The sequence below is a fragment of the Peromyscus leucopus genome, chromosome 4 (genome assembly GCF_004664715.2).
Source record: "Peromyscus leucopus breed LL Stock chromosome 4, UCI_PerLeu_2.1, whole genome shotgun sequence".
Lineage (NCBI taxonomy): Eukaryota > Metazoa > Chordata > Mammalia > Rodentia > Cricetidae > Peromyscus > Peromyscus leucopus.
This window is the reverse complement of record NC_051066.1, coordinates 79,742,063-79,760,667: the sequence shown is the minus strand read 5'-3', so window position 1 is coordinate 79,760,667 and position 18,605 is coordinate 79,742,063. Positions and strand designations below refer to the sequence as shown.

The following is an 18,605-nucleotide window of genomic DNA, read 5'->3' as shown; positions in this document are numbered from 1 at the left end:
CAGATTGCCAAGAGAGGTAAGCTATCCTCTCTCAGAGCTTCTGCTTCTGAATCCAGTCAAAAATTAAGTCTCTTAAGAGTAATAAGTAATCATACTTTGAAGGAAAAAAAAAACCTACGAAGATGGGTGCACAGTCAACTAAGTAGTTCACTACAGTGATCCCATCAACAGAGAGGCTGAGGCAAGAGGCCCGAAGTTCAATACGAGCCAGGGATACAGTAGTGAGATGCTGTCTCAACAAAAACAACTTCAAGGAATACATACTGCTAGCTCATTACAATGTTTAGCCTTCCGAAATTTATTTTAAAACTATACAAATATATACAGAGTTATTGGTAGCTGTGGGCTGCCTCAGCTACTGCCAGGGTAATGCAAGAAAATCCATGAGTACAGTAAGGGCTTAGGAAAAATTCTTACCTATGAGGGCTAGACTTTTTCTGAGGGGTAAATAATAAAGGAACACACATGCTTTCTGATGGTAACTTTCTCTTTTACTTCAACTTAAAAAATCCTCTCTCTGAAAATATCTGTTTCCACAGTTACATCTCTTTACGTACAGCTATATTTTCCACACACACACTTACACAGCCCCCTCTTCTCTGAAAATCTCTCTCGATGTCTCCTGCCTAGCTATTCATGTTCTCTCCTCAGCTCCTTGTGCACACACACACTCAAACTCTAACACACACACACTCACTCACTGCCCAGTTCCTTCTGCACACACACACACTCAAACTCTAACACACACACACTCACTCACTGCCCAGCTCCTTCTGCACACACACACTCAAACTCTAACACACACACACTCACTCACTGCCCAGCTCCTTGTGCACACACACACTCAAACTCTAACACACACACACTCACTCACTGCCCAGCTCCTTCTGCACACCCACACTCAAACTCTAACACACACACACTCACTCACTGCCCAGCTCCTTCTGCACACACACACTCAAACTCTAACACACACACACTCACTCACTGCCCAGCTCCTTCTGCACACACACACTCAAACTCTAACACACACACACTCACTCACTGCCCAGCTCCTTCTGCACACACACACTCAAACTCTAACACACACACACTCACTCACTGCCCAGCTCCTTGTGCACACACACACTCAAACTCTAACACACACACTCACTCACTGCCCAGCTCCTTCTGCACACACACACTCAAACTCTAACACACACACACTCACTCACTGCCCAGCTCCTTCTGCACACACCACACTCAAACTCTAACACACACACACTCACTCACTGCCCAGCTCCTTCTGCACACACACACTCAAACTCTAACACACACACACTCACTCACTGCCCAGCTCCTTCTGCACACACACACTCAAACTCTAACACACACACACTCACTCACTGCCCAGCTCCTTCTGCACACACACACTCAAACTCTAACACACACACACTCACTCACTGCCCAGCTCCTTCTGCACACACACACTCAAACTCTAACACACACACACTCACTCACTGCCCAGCTCCTTGTGCACACACACACTCAAACTCTAACACACACACACTCACTCACTGCCCAGCTCCTTCTGCACACACACACTCAAACTCTAACACACACACACTCACTCACTGCCCAGCTCCTTGTGCACACACACAAACTAACACACACTCAATACTCCTCAACACACACAACTCACACACACTCACTCACTGCCCAGCTCCTTGTGCACACACACACTCAAACTCTAACACACACACACTCACTCACTGCCCAGCTCCTTCTGCACACACACACTCAAACTCTAACACACACACACTCACTCACTGCCCAGCTCCTTGTGCACACACACACTCAAACTCTAACACACACACACTCACTCACTGCCCAGCTCCTTGTGCACACACACACACTCAAACTCTAACACACACACACTCACTCACTGCCCAGCTCCTTCTGCACACACACACACTCAAACTCTAACACACACACTCACTCACTGCCCAGCTCCTTCTGCACACACACACTCAAACTCTAACACACACACACTCACTCACTGCCCAGCTCCTTCTGCACACCCACACTCAAACTCTACACACACACACTCACTCACTGCCCAGCTCCTTGTGCACACACACTCAAACTCTACACACACACACTCACTCACTGCCCAGCTCCTTGTGCACACACACTCAAACTCTACACACACACACTCACTCACTGCCCAGTTCCTTCTGCACACACACACACTCAAACTCTACACACACACACTCACTCACTGCCCAGCTCCTTGTGCACACACATTCAAACTCTACACACACACACACACTCACTCACTGCCCAGCTGCTCCCACAGTTCCTTCACATAGCTTTTCTCTCATGGCGGCAGCTCTTTCACCCAGCTCTACACAGCTGTCTCTCTCTCCACTCCACCACTGCTGCCCCACAGCCAAACTCTGGACAGTTATAAGTTACATTTTCAAGGCCCTACCCATTCTCACAGTACAAGATAAGTCATATGGTTTCTCTTAGGCTAGGAATGTCACATTGACCCATGCATGTAGCGCTAAGTTGGTGAGGGATCCCAGACAGTAAACAGTTGACTGAACCTTCAACAGTCAGGTGCGCAGAAAGAGAACTACTTACTGCAAGGAGCTATGTCTCATTGTAAACAGCCTGGCCTTGGTTTAGCAGTAAACAACACCTGGGAATTAGTCTCTGTGTATTTTCTGCAGGGGCAGTTTAATCTGTTTTGAGTTTGTTCTGAAGTCCAAAATTAGCTGTCTGTGTAAAAGGCTATCTTTGTGACTGAGAATCCTGTCAGTCTGAGTAATGTAAAATATTCTAGTATAGTTTCTGTGTATCAAAATTATATAGCCTAAACAGAAATCGTCTTCCAGAACATCCACAGCTATAAGTGTGCTCAAAGATGGAATATATTCTTGAGATAAACACACAAGCACTGGGAAAGCACCCATAGCAGTTCTTAGGGAAGAAATGTAGTGGCACATGAGAGAAATTACAGACAGAAAACCACCAGTTTCTGTAGACAGTGACCCCATGGTCTTTCCAGGTGGGGCTCCCCACCAGGTGGGTCAACCTGTTAAACACTAGTTGTCACTGCTGTACATTCCCACGGCCCCCTGCACAGAGTAATTATTTTGTGATGGGCATTGTCTTAGGGTTTATTTCTGTGATAAAATAAGATGACCAAAAACAACTTGGGGAGAAAAGGTTTTATTTCAGTTTGTATGTCTCAGTCACATTCCATCTTGAAGTCAGGGCAGGAACCTGGAGTTAGAAACTGAAGCAGAAACTGTAGAGGAACTCTGCTTACTGGCTTGCTCCACATGGCTTGCTCAGTGTGCTTTTTTTATACAAATCAGGACCACCTGCCCAAGGGAGACACTACCCACAGTGAGCTGGACCTGCCTACATTAATCAAGAAAATGCCCTAAAGATATTTACCCATGGGCAATCTGATGTAGACATTTTCTCAACTGAGGTTCTTCTTCCCAAATAACTCTGTGTTAATTGTGTCAACTTTGTGTCAAGTTGACAAAAAAACTCAGAGCCTTGCACACATACGAGGCAAATTCATTACTTCTGAGCGATATCCCCAGCCCCTAATCCAAGTATTTTTTGTTGATTTCCTAGTGCTGGTATTCCAAACTAGGAATGTATGTGTATTGGGCAAGTATTCTGCCACTGAGCTGTTTTGTATCCCCAGCTCTGTGTATACATGTTTTTAAAATGATTATGCAATCTATAGAGATGGGCGAGGCACAGGAAATTGACATAGGTACAGGAAGACAGATCTATCATAGACTGTCTTCTTACTGATATGTTGCACAGAAAGAAACAGTTACCACTGATCACTGGATGATCACAGGCTGTACAGCTGGCAGTACTGTGCAGTACTGTGCATTTTCCTCATCCCATAAGTAACCACATTCCTATTTGCTGCTTCTTGTTCTATCCTAGCCCGGGTCCCTGACAAGCACAGTGATCCTTGTTTCCCCATGGATTTGCTTACTTGGGAAATTTCATACAAGTGGAATCGCATATGGCCGCATCTCTTTTGTTTTTGGTTTCTGCTTAGTATTTTCTGTGTTCACCCTTTTGTGTCTGAACAGAATAACATTATTTGGCTGTCTCATATTTTGTTTATATTCACTTCTCAGTTATTGGACTTAAAGTTTGTTTTTGCTTTTTTGTTTGTTAGGAAAATGCTATCAACATTCATGTGGTGGTTTTGTGTGAATCTTCCATGTCTCCAGGAATGGAATTGCTGGGCCATAGAGTGAAAGGAGCATGAGGTTTTAATTGATCTTCTTAATTTTGTGAACTGTTGTCAACTAAAAGCTAACTTTATACCATATGGAATCTTTGTGCTTTCAAATAGTTACCAAAAACAAAACTGCAGGCCAGGTGTCCCAGTGCACACCTTTAATCCCAAGATTTAGGAGGCAGAGATTGGCTGTATAGTGAGGCCCTTGTCTTACTCTACAGGCAGAGCCAGGTGGGTCTCTGTGAATTCAAGGCCGGCCTTTTCTACATGGTGAGTTCCAGGACAGCCAGGGCTACACAGAAACCCATCTTGAAAAACCAGTGCACACACACATACACACGCATACACACAGCTGGGCATGGTGGCCCATACCTAGCACTTGGGAGGCACAGGCAGGGGGATCTCTGTGCATTAGAGGCCAGCCTGGTCTACATAGAGAGCTCCAGGACTACATGGAGAGATCCACTCTCAAACTCCCATCTCCCCCAAGAAAGAAAAGAAAGTAATTTGAGATAATTTGTTTAAACACACACATGCACAAAGCAAAACAAAAACAACAAATACCCTATTAATAAAAGTTTGGAAGGTGTTTTTCAACAGTATTTCTTGTGTTGCTTTCTGTAACTTATTTTTTAAGTTTATTTTTATTTTGAGGTTTTTTTTTGCTTCTATGTATGTGTGTATATGTACCTCATGTGTGCCTAGTGCAAAAGTACCAGGTTATTAATGTATGGATATAAGCTGACCCTTTGGCTTAATGTTTGAATTTTAGGTCTCCAACATTTAGCAAGATGCCTGGCAACTGAGTAGATGCTTAGTGTTCTGAAACTGAGCATAAAATTTTAATTACTTGTAAATATCTACAGTGTATCGAATACAATCCTTTGTGCTAGTGATAAAGCAGTGAATAAGCAAAGACCTTGTCTTTGTGGAGTTGATGTGTTTATTAACTATCTAATAAGCCAACCAGGAAATGTGTAATATGATGAATGTTGCTAGTCTTGTGGGGAAATAAAAGAGGGTTGGGGAATGAGGAGAAAGAGGATGGAGGAGATAGTAATATGCCCCTTGCCCTAGCTACTTGGGAGACTGAGGCCTTAGAATCACGAGTTTGAAGTTAATTTAGGCTGTGTAGGAAGGAGGAGATGTATCTCCAAAAGTCAAGGACTAGGAATGTAGCTTAGTGCTATCATGTGCTTGCCTGGTGTATACAAGCCCCTGGATTCAATCTAATATTTGTGTATGTTGGTGGGGGGAGGACCTCAGCTATGACTTTATATCCTGTTCAAAAATTAACTCCAAGTCGAATCTGAAATCCAGATGTTTTGAACATTGCATATTCTTCACACACTTGCAGATGTTAGAGTGTTTGGATTTTAGATTATAGATTTTTAGCTTCTAGAAGACTATGCAGATATTTCAGAATCAAACTCTGAGGTATTTTGTTAACTTTATAACCTAGAATCACCTGGGAAAAGTCTCCAAGAGGGAGTGGGGTGGGGGCTGGCTCTTTATTATGTTAATTGAAGCTGGAAGACCCAGCCAGCGGGTAGGCAGCACCACTCCTTGGGTCTGGCTCCTGTACATTAAGGAGAAAGCTAGCTGAGCAGTGAGTATGTGTGCACACTTGCGTTCTCTGTCTCTGCTCTTGATTGTGGATGTGACTAGCTGCTCCAAGTTCCTGCTGCCTTGACTTTCCCTGCAATGATGGAATTGTGAGCTAAAATAGACCCTTTCTCTTCTAAGTTACAGGGTATTTTGTTACAGCAATAAAGAAATGAAGAGTATCTTTTCACTTTTTCTTTCCTGCTGGGAGTTGAATGGAGAGTGTCACACATGTTGAATATACTACCTGCTACACCCCCAGTTCCTGTTGTTAGAGACTGATGAGCTATTCAGCTTGTACTCTTGAAAGAATTTATTTCCAGAAGAATACTCTTACTCTCTTTATTTCCAGAAGAATACTCAAGGGGGAAAATTCTTTGAGACATTGGGTTAAACAAAGGTGTTTATTGTAATTTTAGCCAAATGACAATGTATTTAAAAATTAAAGGAGTGCACCACCATGCCTGGCCTGGGCAAAAGACTTGGGAAAAACTTTGCTTTTTGTATTCTCTGGATATTAATTCTCTGCCAGGTGAGGATCTCCCACTCTGAAGGCTGTCTTTTAGCCCTGGTTGATGGTTCCTTTGGTGTGTAGGAAGGAACCTTTTAGTTTTATGGAATCCCATTTGTTTAATTCTTATTTCTTGAGCTACTGGAGACCCATTCAGAAAGTCTTTGTGCCTATCGCCAGATTATATAAAAAGTCAAATAATTAAATACTCCACACTAGGGACTGGAGAGATAGCTCACAGGTTAAGAGTGCTTACTGTTTTTGCAGAGGACAGGGTGTTCCCAGCACTGACATGACAGCTCACCAGCTGTCGAGTTCTAGGGGATCCCCATTCTCTTCTGGCTTCCCAAAGCTCCTATATGTACATCATAAACATTCGTTCACACAGACATAGACACACACACATAAAACTAACAAACCTTAAGCCTGGCGGTGGTGGCACATGCCTTTAATCCCAGCACTCGGGAGGCAGAGCCAGGTGGATCGCTGTGAGTTCGAGGCCAGCCTGGGCTACCAAGTGAGCTCCAGGAAAGGCGCAAAACTATGCAGAGAAACCCTGTCTCGAAAAACCAAAAATAAATAGATAAATAAATAGATAAATAAATAAATAAATAAATAAATAAATAAATAAATAAAACTAACAAACCTAAAACTACACAGTAAGAGGTAACCCAGTCAGTAAATGGACCAGTGAATTCAGCATTTCTGTTTAATATCCTTAGTCATAAGAAAGTGCATATCAAAACCACACTGAGATTGCATCTTACCCCAGGTTATCAACAAGAAAATAAAACAGATGCAGAGGTTGGAAGAAGGGGAAACAAACCTTTGTATACAATCTGTATGAATATGATTTACTTAGTTTACATGCTGTGGAAATCATTATTGATTCCTCAAAAAACTAAAACTAAGATACATATCACCCTGCTATACTACTCCTGGGTAATATGCTCTAAGGCATCAAAGTTAGCGTAGAGCAGAGATCCCTGCAGTGTTGGGTATCTTGTTTAGACTATCAGTATTCACTTTAGCCAGGTTGTGATATTGGTTTAGGGTGTCCATCAGTGGATGAATGGATAAGGAAAATTTGGTATAAGTACATCTATACAAGTACAATAATGTCATTGTGAAACCATTGTTTTATACAGTATTTCCACCAATTAAACTAAGTATATTCAGAAAAGTATAAGACATGATATAGGACTATTTTCTTTCTTTCTCTCTTCTTTTTTTTTGAGACGGGGATGGGGGGTGGGAAGGTGGGTAGCGCCTCTGCCTCCCGAGTTCTGGGACTAAAGGCGTCTGTCACAACCTCCCTGGGGGACTATTTTCAAAGAGGAAGGTAAACTAGGCTGGAGACAGGGATGGAAGATGGGAATCTGAAACATGAATCTGTCTAACCAGTATACTAATTTAAAAGGTTACTTGTTTTGGCATTGTCTATATAACGATTAAGTTGCATTGTTCTTATTAGACTGGCATATTAATTTATCAAATTTAGTGAACCTGCTCTTTAAAATGGGTATATTCCAGTATCTAAACTATAAGAAACTTATGCGCGTACTCCCATCCCTACCTGTGAAGTTAATTTCTGTCTTATGCTTTTGGTTTTTGCTAGTTCTGTGTGTTTTTTGGCTAAAGCAACTTGCAACTGCTAGTTGCTCTCCTGTAAATATTTTGATGATCTCATTTAGGGTGTGTGTGTAAAAATTATTTTACATTATAGATTGTACTTTGTATTATTTATTATATTTTATATGTATTGTATTATATATTTTAATACTATCCTCTCTCATTTAAGCTATGAAGATGGACATCCCACACAGTCTGAACCAGATATCCTTCAAAGACAGACATTTGCAGCTTCTCATCAGCTTCCTGGTTATGGCACCACTCCTCAAGCAACTGGTAATAGTTCTTTTGTTAAGTATATTATGATTCTGGGTATTGAGTGAATAAGAAGAAAAATCAACTTTCACATTTTGGTTTATAAATATAATATATGATATCTATGCCATGAGACTGTTAAAATGAAAATGAGATAAAACTTGGCTTTAATGATAATAAACAGACACATTTTTCTTTCTTACATCTTTGAAGGATTAATATATACCTAACCAGAGTCAGGCATAGTGGTGCACGCCTTTAATTCCAGCATTCGGGAGGCAGAGGCAGGTGTATATGAGTTCGAGGCCAGCCTGGTCTATAGAGCCAGGTCCAGAATAGGCACCAAAAGTACATGAAGAAGCTCTGTCTTGGGGTGGGGTGGGGGAGCCAAAAGAAGAATGCTGTCCTGAAACGTACTGTCTCTTGACATTTTCTTATTAACTAATGGTCAATTTTTCATAACTGTTTTGTTGTTGGACAGTTCATGAGAAGTCATTACTTGAAGTGCAAGAGATTTCTTCAGTGAATATAAAATTTGGTTTAACAAAAAAGAAAGAAAGGAAGAAAAAGAAAACTTTGCAGTGTTAACAACATCTCTTATTTTTTATTTATGTTAGGTATAGGCAATTTAGTGTTTTAATTTTAATGTTTTGTACATTTTACTTCATTATTTTGTGTTAGGAATTTGGGGTAAATTAACTGCCAGAGAGTTCTGTACACTTTTACTGGCTTCCATTGTCATATGGCATTTGTCCAATTCCCTATGTGTAAACTCACCTATTTTATAACTGCTACTTCTTTCAGAACTTAGATTTTTGCTTTAAGAAAGCAAGCTAAGGGCCTGGAGAGATGGCACAGTGGTTAAGAGCACTGACTGCTCTTCCAGAGGACCCGAGTTCAGTGTCCAGCACCCACATGGCAGCTCACAACTGTCCAGTTCCAGGGGACCCAACACCCTCTCACAGACATACACCAATGCACATAAATAAAAAATGAATACATTTTTAAAAAAAGAAAGCTAAAAGCCAGGCAGTGCTGGTGCTTGCCTTTGATCCCAGCACTAGGGAGGCAGAGACATGCAGAGTTCTGTGAGTTCGAGGTCAGCCTGGTCTACAGAGTGAGTTCCAGGACAAACAGGCTACACAGAGAAACCCTGTCTTGAAACAAACAAACAAAAACAGAAAAAGAAAGCTAATTTTAAAAATTTATATACAGATCCAATTTGTAAGGCTATAGATGTTTTGATGGGCTAAGAGTTGTCTGTCAGTACTGTGTCAACATTTATTTAGATATCTGTGCTACAATTACATGAAGATTTTTGTATGTTCTCTTCATAGGCATGCATTCCTCAGCAACAACTGAACTGTTTGTTACGGGACCCCTGCCCGCTGCTGGAACACTTCCACCACCTGTGCTGTCCGCCTACCAGCACCCCGCTCCCTTTAGCAATAGAAACTTTGTGACCACCTCACCTCTGGTGCTTCAGGATTCATCTTTTAACACTACATCAAATGGAATTTTAAACCCTCATGATCCTTTGCTACAAATTAAGACTTCCCAGGGAACTGTTCCAACTGCTTTGGCATTTGAGCGCCTAGGCAGTTCTGCATTAAGTAACAGCATACCACCTCAGTCTTCAACATATCGTTCAGCTCAAGAGTCAGCACCCCATCTTTTACAACCTCAATTTAGTTTGTTGCCTTCAACACTTGGGGGAGCCCAGCAAACCCCTCAAGCCTACAGTTCAGCTCTTTTTACTAGTTCTGCTGCTTCCATTGAAAGAGCCCTTCTTCGAGAATGTAGTGTTATTAAACACCACCAGCGGCCTTCAAGTACCCAGTCTATTCAGGCACAACTGACTGGTTCACAGCATCCCTTACATAGTTATCTATCAAGTGCAAGTATTGGTAATTTTCAGGAAACATCCAGGCAGTCATCTTTATCCTGTAGCTCAATTCGAGATTCTACTCAGGTGAGCAATGGAGCATTGCAACAGAAGACCCCTCAGGTCTCAGCAGAACTTGCTCAGTCTTATTCATCTGTAATTCCATCATCAGGGTACCTTCCTTCTGCTACAAAAGTAGATGGCTGTTCTACAAAACAACCACTAACATCAACTACAATTCTGAAGCCTCAAAGTGTGATTCCTCCTGTGCAAACACTAAACTATTCTAAACCTTTACATAATCAGAGTTCTGTAATATCAGGTCAAGCACAAATTTATTCTACAGCACAGCTACCCAGCCTTTTATCAGTCAGTCAGTCCCAAAATTATGGTTTAGTACAGCCACATAATGTGCCATCTATTGTTCATTCACATGTTTATAGGTCCAGCAGGGTTGAGAAATTGCCATCCTTATACAAAACATTGACTTTTTCTGGGTCATCTCAGCCTGTAACCTCTGAAAATGAGACACTTAGTTATTCATCCAATCAGCAAGAAGTATTATCTTTAGTTACAAATGAGAATTACCCTGCTCAGACAGGAGACCTGTCATCAGTAGGTCACTCTCAGGGTCTGTCACCAGTTAGCCAAACACAGGTCAGTTATTCATCTCAGTCACAAGTTTTATCAGTTGTTAGCCCTTCAGAAAGCTATGCGTCGGGACAGTCTCTGACATTAACAGCTCCTTCTCTTTCTTATTCTTCTGCCTCTCGGGGCCAGAGCTTGCCAGATTCTAGTCCAACACCAAATTATATTTCTATGCATTCATCCCCAAACACTCACACCCAAGGATCTTCACCACCTCAGCCCCAAAAGTTTTTGCCTGCTGTGCAGTCATCTTTTGCATCCTCTACTCGTGGTCAGGCAATACAGAATAGCATACCTTCCCCTGATCCAAAGTCTTATGCTGAGAGAAAACTTGACTCAAATGTGTATACATCCTCAAAGCAAGATGATGATTTTCCAGTGCAAAAGTTACAGGCATTGCAGTCACAGGCATCTCTTGAGTCAAGCCAAAGGCTACCTGATGGAGAAGGAACTGCTCAAGAGTCAGTTTATAAGACATCAAAGTCAGATGACCGATATTCTCAGAGGATAGCCAGAAACAACTCCCACCTTGAAGACCAAGTTGTTGGAGTTGCTCTCCGGGGCTCAAAACAAGAAGAAAGCATGGTTGGTCCAGTGACACAGCTTAGCCAGCAAAGTGGCCAGCCCAGTAATGCACTAAACTCCGATCTTAAGAAGGCAACTAATTTAATGCAAGCTCCACAGATAAGGTTGAACACTAAAGACCTCAACCAGCAGCATTCTCTCATCCATAAGATGCATGAAGCCAAGGTTCAGGAACAGCATGATCAAATAATTAGTGCCTCATCTCAGATACAGATTCCAAATCATGCTTTAGGGCATAGCCATCAGGCTCTTCCTAATACACCAGTCCTTTTAGATTCTGCCTGTGATTTACAGATTCTTCAGCAGGCTGGGATTCTGCAGGCAAGCCTGGGACAAGCAAAGCCATCTTTACAAGTACAACGTGTACAGAGTCCTCAACAAGTAGTCCATCCTTTCCTTCAGATGGATGGTCATATCATCCAGAGCAATGGTGAACATCCCCAGGAGCTCCATCCTCAAAATTCTGATATTATGAAACTAGACCTCCCTGAACCTTCAAAACCTTTGCAGCAGCTAACAACGAAGGGCCCTTTCAATGAAACCAATCCACATGATTCAAAGAATCAGTTTGTTTCTCTTGGATCAATATGCTTCCCAGAGGCAATGCTTCTCAGTGATGAAAGAAATATTTTATCAAATGTAGATGACATCTTGGCAGCTACAGCAGCAGCTTGTGGGGTTACACCCTCTGACTTTTCCAAGTCAACTTCAAATGAAACCATGCAGGCTGTTGAAGGTGGTGATTCTAAATCTCATTTTCAGCAGTCATTAGATGTCAGGCAGGTGAATTCAGACTTTATAACAGCTACAGTAGGAAAGCCACAGAATATTAATGACATTTCCTTAAATGGAAATCAGGTTACTGTAAACCTTTCATCAGTACCCACCCTTCAGTCAAAAACAATCCTTGATCAACAGCATGTGGAAGCATCTGGTCAAAATATACCAACTAAAGCACCTTCATCCATGGTTGGACCAGGTCATGAAGTTCAGGAGCAAAGTTCTGACCCATTTAAGAAACAGTTGGTTATAAATCATGAATCTAAAGAAGATAGTGAAATTGCTCTTGACAGTGCATTGAGTAATAACAGAAATCAAGAGTTTGTTTCTGCTAGCCAGAGCATAAGTGGAGAGAATGCAGCATCAGAGAGTGACTTTACCCTAGTAGGTGAGGACAGTGCTATGTCGGTGGACCATAGAAGGAGCACACTTGCCCTGCTGGCCATGGCGCAGCCTGGGGATGCAGCCAGTGGCAAGACTGAAGAGGAGAAGCAAGATGGGACATATTTTAACCTTCCCAAGACAAAAGCTAAAGGAAAAGGACAAGGTAAAGAGGAAGAGGACAGTAGTCAGAAACAACTGAAAAAGTCTGCCCAAGGCAAGCGCCAGAACCCCAGGGGTACAGACATGTATTTACCGTATACTCCCCCTTCCTCAGAAAGCTGTGATGAAGGTTACCAGCATCAAGAAAAGATGAGGCAGAAGATCAAGGAAGTAGAGGAGAAGCAGCCAGAGGTCAAAACAGGATTTATTGCTTCTTTTTTAGACTTTCTGAAGTGTGGGCCCAAGCAACAGTTTTCCACCCTTGCTGTTCGAATGCCTAATAAGACCAGACGATCAGGAACCCAAGTCACCCGGAACATCTATCCCCCACCACTTGCAAAGGTGTCACCCGCAACGCCTGTGCCATTAGCATTGGAGACTGGAGGGGTCAGTCCATCAGAAAAAGTTGACAATGAACTTAAAAATGTAGAACAATTGTCTTCCTTTTCTTCTGATGAGGAAGACCCTGGTATGTGTGGCCATGATATCTATAAGAACATCTCTGCTCCCTTAACTGCGTTGGATGCTACTTCTGATAAAACAAAGAAAACAGGTAATGTTTTAAACAGATTCACACCTATCACATCCTACCATTAGCTTTTTAGCTGTGGCATACATTTAAAACCTTTCTAGTTGTATGCAGCTCTGCAGAAAAAGAAGCTGTCTTGGGGCTTTGCTTTTTGACATTTCCTTACACACAGGATTTCGGTTATTCCACAAATCGTACCTTATACAGCCTGCTGTCTACGCTTCTCTAAGTGGAGACATCTTAAGGCAGTTGTGGAATAGGAAGCATGTGTTACAGGTCCTCTTGCATAAACCTAGCATGTTTTCTTAATATTTCAGTTTTACTCAAAGATTAACATTTTGATATTAGATATAGTTACGTACAAAATGAATATTAATCTAGTAAAAAAGAGAACTTGGATTCTATGCTGTCTTCTCACTATAATCCTATATCCTGGTATAGACACCTCACTTTCTATTAACATAAGAAAGGTTTTGAGAAGCACTACCTTCAATAAACAGTTGACAGGTAAGTACACTTTTTCTTTCTTTCTTTCTTTTGAAATAAGGTCTCATTCTCAGTGCTTGAGATTAAAGGCTTGAGCAACCAGTGCAGCCACAGTTTACTATTTTCAGGAACAGGTTAAAGAAAAAATATTACAGCAATTTATATAACCATCACCTCTGTGCCAGAAACAAGGGTTAGGAGGTGGCTCAGCAGTTGAGAGCACATAATACTGCTTTCCCGAGGACCTGAGTTTGAATCTCCTAGTCCCCATGTTGGGAATAGCACAGCCCCTGTAACTTCAGCTCCAGGGGGCCACCTGATGTTTCTTTGGGCACCTGCACTCTTCTACCCAGTAATATGCATGCCCATTATTAAAAATAATAAACAGAAAGAGATGCACATAGGTTGTGTAACAGAGTAAGTGAACCACTGAAGCCCATGTGACTAGTGACTAGTGACAGGCCAGCATGTGAACCTAGGTTTCACTGATTTTAGTGTAGTTTTAATTTGCATTTCCTTGATAGCTAAGAATTTTGAACATTTTTTTCATATATGGACAGTCATATATACTATTCAGAACTATATTCAGTTAATTGCTTCATTTATTGCTTGAATTTTTATTTTAACTTTTACTATTTAAATAATTCTTGTAGGCTGCTGGGACTCTGTTATTTTTATGTCAGCGTAGGGGCCCGCACCTGAATCTACTGATACTTTAATTACCATCTGTGCCCCTCGCCCTGGTCAGCACTCTGCTGCTCAGACCTGGGCCTGGTGGGACTGGCTAGGCTGTGGCCTGCAAATGTAAGTTTTAACTAAGTCTCTGTCATTCTGTTTACCAATAAAGACTCAGGAGTCAGATTTTGGGATGAAAACCTGCTAGATCAGAAAAGCTGAGAAGCAACTAGATGACCTTCCACATCGTCTCTCCACAAACCAATAAAGACCGAGAATCTCGAAGTCCCTCCCTACTCCTTCCTGTAGGTCTATCTGTCTATATTCCTGGCTTCTTCGTCCTCTATGGCTAATTTCTATCAACTAGTCGCTGGATCCACCCCTGATCCAAGGTTAATTTTATTAACACAGTCTTGGAGTTTCACAGTGAGATCAAATATCTCTCAACAGATAATTGGCTGCTCTTCCATGTGGTGACTGATACCCATCTGTAACTCCATTCCCAGGAGATCTGATGCCTTCTTTTGACCTCCATGAGTACCAGGCATGCACGTGGTATACAAACATATGCAGAAAAAACACCCATAAACAAAGATACGATAAATTTTTTTTAAATGATAATTGAAGTTATTTATATGCTCTACATATGAATCCCTCCAGGGATTATAGAGATGATATAACTGGTATAGTCCTGTTCTTTTTTGTTTGGTTTTCCAAGACAGAGTTTTCTCTGTGTTTGTGTCCTTGGCTGTCCTGGAACTCATTCTGTAGCCCAGCCAGGCTGGCCTCAAACTCACAGAGATCCGCCTGCCTCTGCCTCCCAGTGCTGGAATTAAAGGCGTGCACCACCACCGCCGCCGCCACCACCACCCAGCTTTTTTTTTTTTTTTTTTATCTTACTTATATGAGTGTTTTGTCTTAATGTATATATGTGCACCCATACCATGTATATGCCTGATGTGCATAAAAGCCCAAAGAGGGCATTGGATCTTCTGAAGCTGGAGTTAGAGTTGTGAGCCACCTGATGTGGGTACTGGAAATAGTTCCTCTGGAAGAGCATCCCGTGCTCTTAATGCTGAGTCATCTTTCCGGCCCTTTTCTCGAATTCTTTTAGTTGTCTCTTCACTCTTATAGATGCTTTCCTTTTTTGTCCAGAAACTTCTTAATTCTGCACAGTCCTATTTGTCATTTCTTCCCATTTTTTCCTGTATTATTGGACTCCTAATGCAAGTCTTAACCTTTTCCTCCCTCCCTTCCCGCTTTTCCCCTTTGTTTTTTGTTTTTGTTTTGTTTTTTTTTTAGATTTATTTATAACCCATTCGTTGTTGTGCCTGCATGTGTCCCTGCACACCAGAAGAGGGCACCAGATCTCATTACAGATGGTTGTGAGCCACCATGTGGTTGCTGGGAATTGAACTCAGGACCTCTGCAAGAGCAGCCAGTGCTCTTAACCTCTGAGCCATCTCGTCCTCCCTCTTTCTTTCTTTTTAATTACATTCATTTTGCTCGTGCATGTTGGGAGGGGTGCTCACACCCCTGTTGTACATGTGGAAGTCAGAGGACAACTGGTAGGTGTTGGTTTTCTCCTTCTACTTATAGAAGGAACCCAAGGATTGAACTCAGGTTTTCAGGCTTGGCAAGTGACACTACCTGTTAAGCTGTCTCACCTTCCTTTGGTATTACATTCTCCTTTTCAGTTCTTAACTTTAGTACTTCATTATTACTGTATTTTCTGTCTGCTGAATGATATTTAAGCTTTTACATTTCTTTATACCATATTCTGGCATATCCCATTAATTGTATTTATAATTTGTTTTTAATGGTTTGATATTTCAGTTCTTTTTTAAAAATTTTATGTGTATGGGTGTTTTGCTTTTATGTATGTATGTATACTATGTTTGTTATATTTGTATACTACTTGCATGTCTGGTGCCCACAGAACCATCTTTCCAGCTCTGGTGATTGCTTTGAAGAGCTGTGAATAATGGTCAAACATTGTTTGTCTATTAAATAGTACTTTATTATTTAGATAAGTAACTCATAGCCCTGTTTTCTCTAGTTTAAGTTTTCAAATGTCTACATTAAAATGTTACTTAAAAAATTTCTTGTTCAGTGACAGTGATGGCACACGCCCTTAATCCCAGCACTCGGGGAGGCAGAGGCATGTGGATCTCTGTGAGTTCGAGGCCAGCCTGGTCTACAAACAAATTCTAGGACAGCTAGGGCTACACCAAGAAACCCTATCTTGGGGCGGGGGGGGGGGGGGTGGTGTTCTATTTTGAGACAAGGTCTCACCATGTAGCCTTGGCTAACTGGAACTCACTGTGAAGACCAGCTGGCCTCAAACGCACACAGATCCACTTGTCTATGTCTCCCAAGTACTGAGATTGAAGAAATACACCACGATAGCCTTCAGAATTTTATGAATTTTGTAAGTGGCTTGGTAAATAATTCCATGAGTACAAAGCAGAAGCATATTACTTGGTATTATTACTCAAATATATCTTCTAAAAAAAATTACTGAAGAGACTAGGTGTCGTGGGGCATACCTTAAATCCCAGAACTCGGGAAGCAGAGGCAGGTAGATCTCTGAATTTGAGGTCAGCCTGATCTACATAATGAGTTCCAGGACAGTCAGGGCTATCTAGTGAGATACATACCCCTTGAAAAAAATAAAAGTAAATAAATAAAGTAAAAAATTTCTAGAGAAAGAAAATAAACATGTATTCTTCAAGGAAAACATTCTACCTAGAATTTCTCAGGGGGGCAAATAAGGTAGCTCAATGGGTAAAGGCAATTACCAGGAAGTCTGACAATTTGAGTTTGATCCTCGAATCCATGTAAATGTGGAAGAGAACTAACTCTCCCAAACAAGCCCTGTAGCATGCATGCACACACACAGACAACGTACAGTAAACAACAGTAAAAAAACTGTACTTGCTTCAGGAATTATGAAAATGATGGGTAGTTGAAACAGGTGTATAAAAATATTTGTAATTTTTAAGGTTGAGTTATATATTTATAAGGTGGCATATTCTCGTTCTTATTTATTTACATACTTACCTTTGTAGTACTGAAGATAGAACCCAAGGTCTACCACATGCTGGGCAAGTTCTCTACCAGTAACCTATATCCTCAGTGGGAATTTAGTTGATATATTTTGAAGTTGTGTGATTAGGGGCATGTTTTTTTTCTTTTGATATTATAATTAACAGCTCCATTTTTATTATTGCTGATAATTTTCCTCAAATATGCTTATATCCTTTGGCCATTTTTAAAAATGGCTTATTTTACATGTGTGTGTGTGTGTGTGTGTGTATGTGTGTGTGTGTGTTTGTGTATGTGTTTGTATGTAGGTATAGGTATGTGTAGGTGCCCATAGAGGTCAGAAGTATGTCAAAGCCTTTGGAGCTGGAGTTACAGGGTTTGTGGGGCACCCAGTGGGAGGTTTTGGAAACTCTCTGATAGCATAAAATGTCCTTAACCACTAAACCATCTCTCCAGCTCCATTTGCCCATTTTAAAAGTTGAACATTTGTCCTTTTATTATAAAACTTTAAGTGTTCTACATATATTCTGGATACACATCTCTAATCAGTAAATATCTGATTTTAAATACTTCATTTTCATCTACTTGACTGGGGACAGCAATTACAGCATAAGTTTTACATATTTAATGAAATCCACCTTGTTTTTATTTGGTCCCATATGTACTTGGTGGTATGCTAAAATGATAACCTAACTTAGATCATAAGAGTTGACATTTTTTTTTCTTCAAATAATTGCATGATTTTAGCTTTTGCATTTTGGTGTGTGATCTGTTTTTATTTAATTTTGTATACAACACAAGGTAAAGATTCACTTCACTCTTTCATAGGTGGCTGGCTACCTGTGAAAGATACCGTTTGTTGAAAAGATTCATCTTTTGCCCGTTAATGCTATGTCATTTTTGAGAAAGTCACCTGGTCATAAATAAAGTGATGTTGGCTGGGTGGTGGTGGTGCACGCCTTTAGTCCCAGCAGTCGGGAGGCAGAGGCCGGCCTGGTCTGCAAAGTAAGCTCCAGGACAGCCAGGGCTGTTACACAGAGAAATCCTGACTCAGAACAAATGTGGCTTTAATGTGTATACCTGTTTGATCATATGTCCTTAATTATTGCTGCTTTTTAATGTCTTTGAACAATATTTGATAGTTTTCACA

At 41.2% G+C, this 18,605-nt stretch overlaps 1 protein-coding gene across 4 annotated transcripts in view; it reads left to right on the top strand.

Annotated features, from left to right (window-relative positions):
• The window catches only part of Qser1 (glutamine and serine rich 1), a 61,023-nt gene that overhangs the window by 18,353 nt on the left and 24,065 nt on the right, over positions 1-18,605 (top strand). For all 4 annotated transcript variants that reach the window (XM_037205071.1, XM_037205070.1, XM_037205069.1 and 1 more), the window contains exons 2-3: positions 8,191-8,297; positions 9,614-13,270. In XM_037205071.1, the coding sequence (XP_037060966.1) occupies positions 9,616-13,270 (3,655 nt within the window). In that variant the 5' untranslated portion in view covers positions 8,191-8,297; positions 9,614-9,615. The remainder of the gene's footprint in view (positions 1-8,190; positions 8,298-9,613; positions 13,271-18,605) is intronic.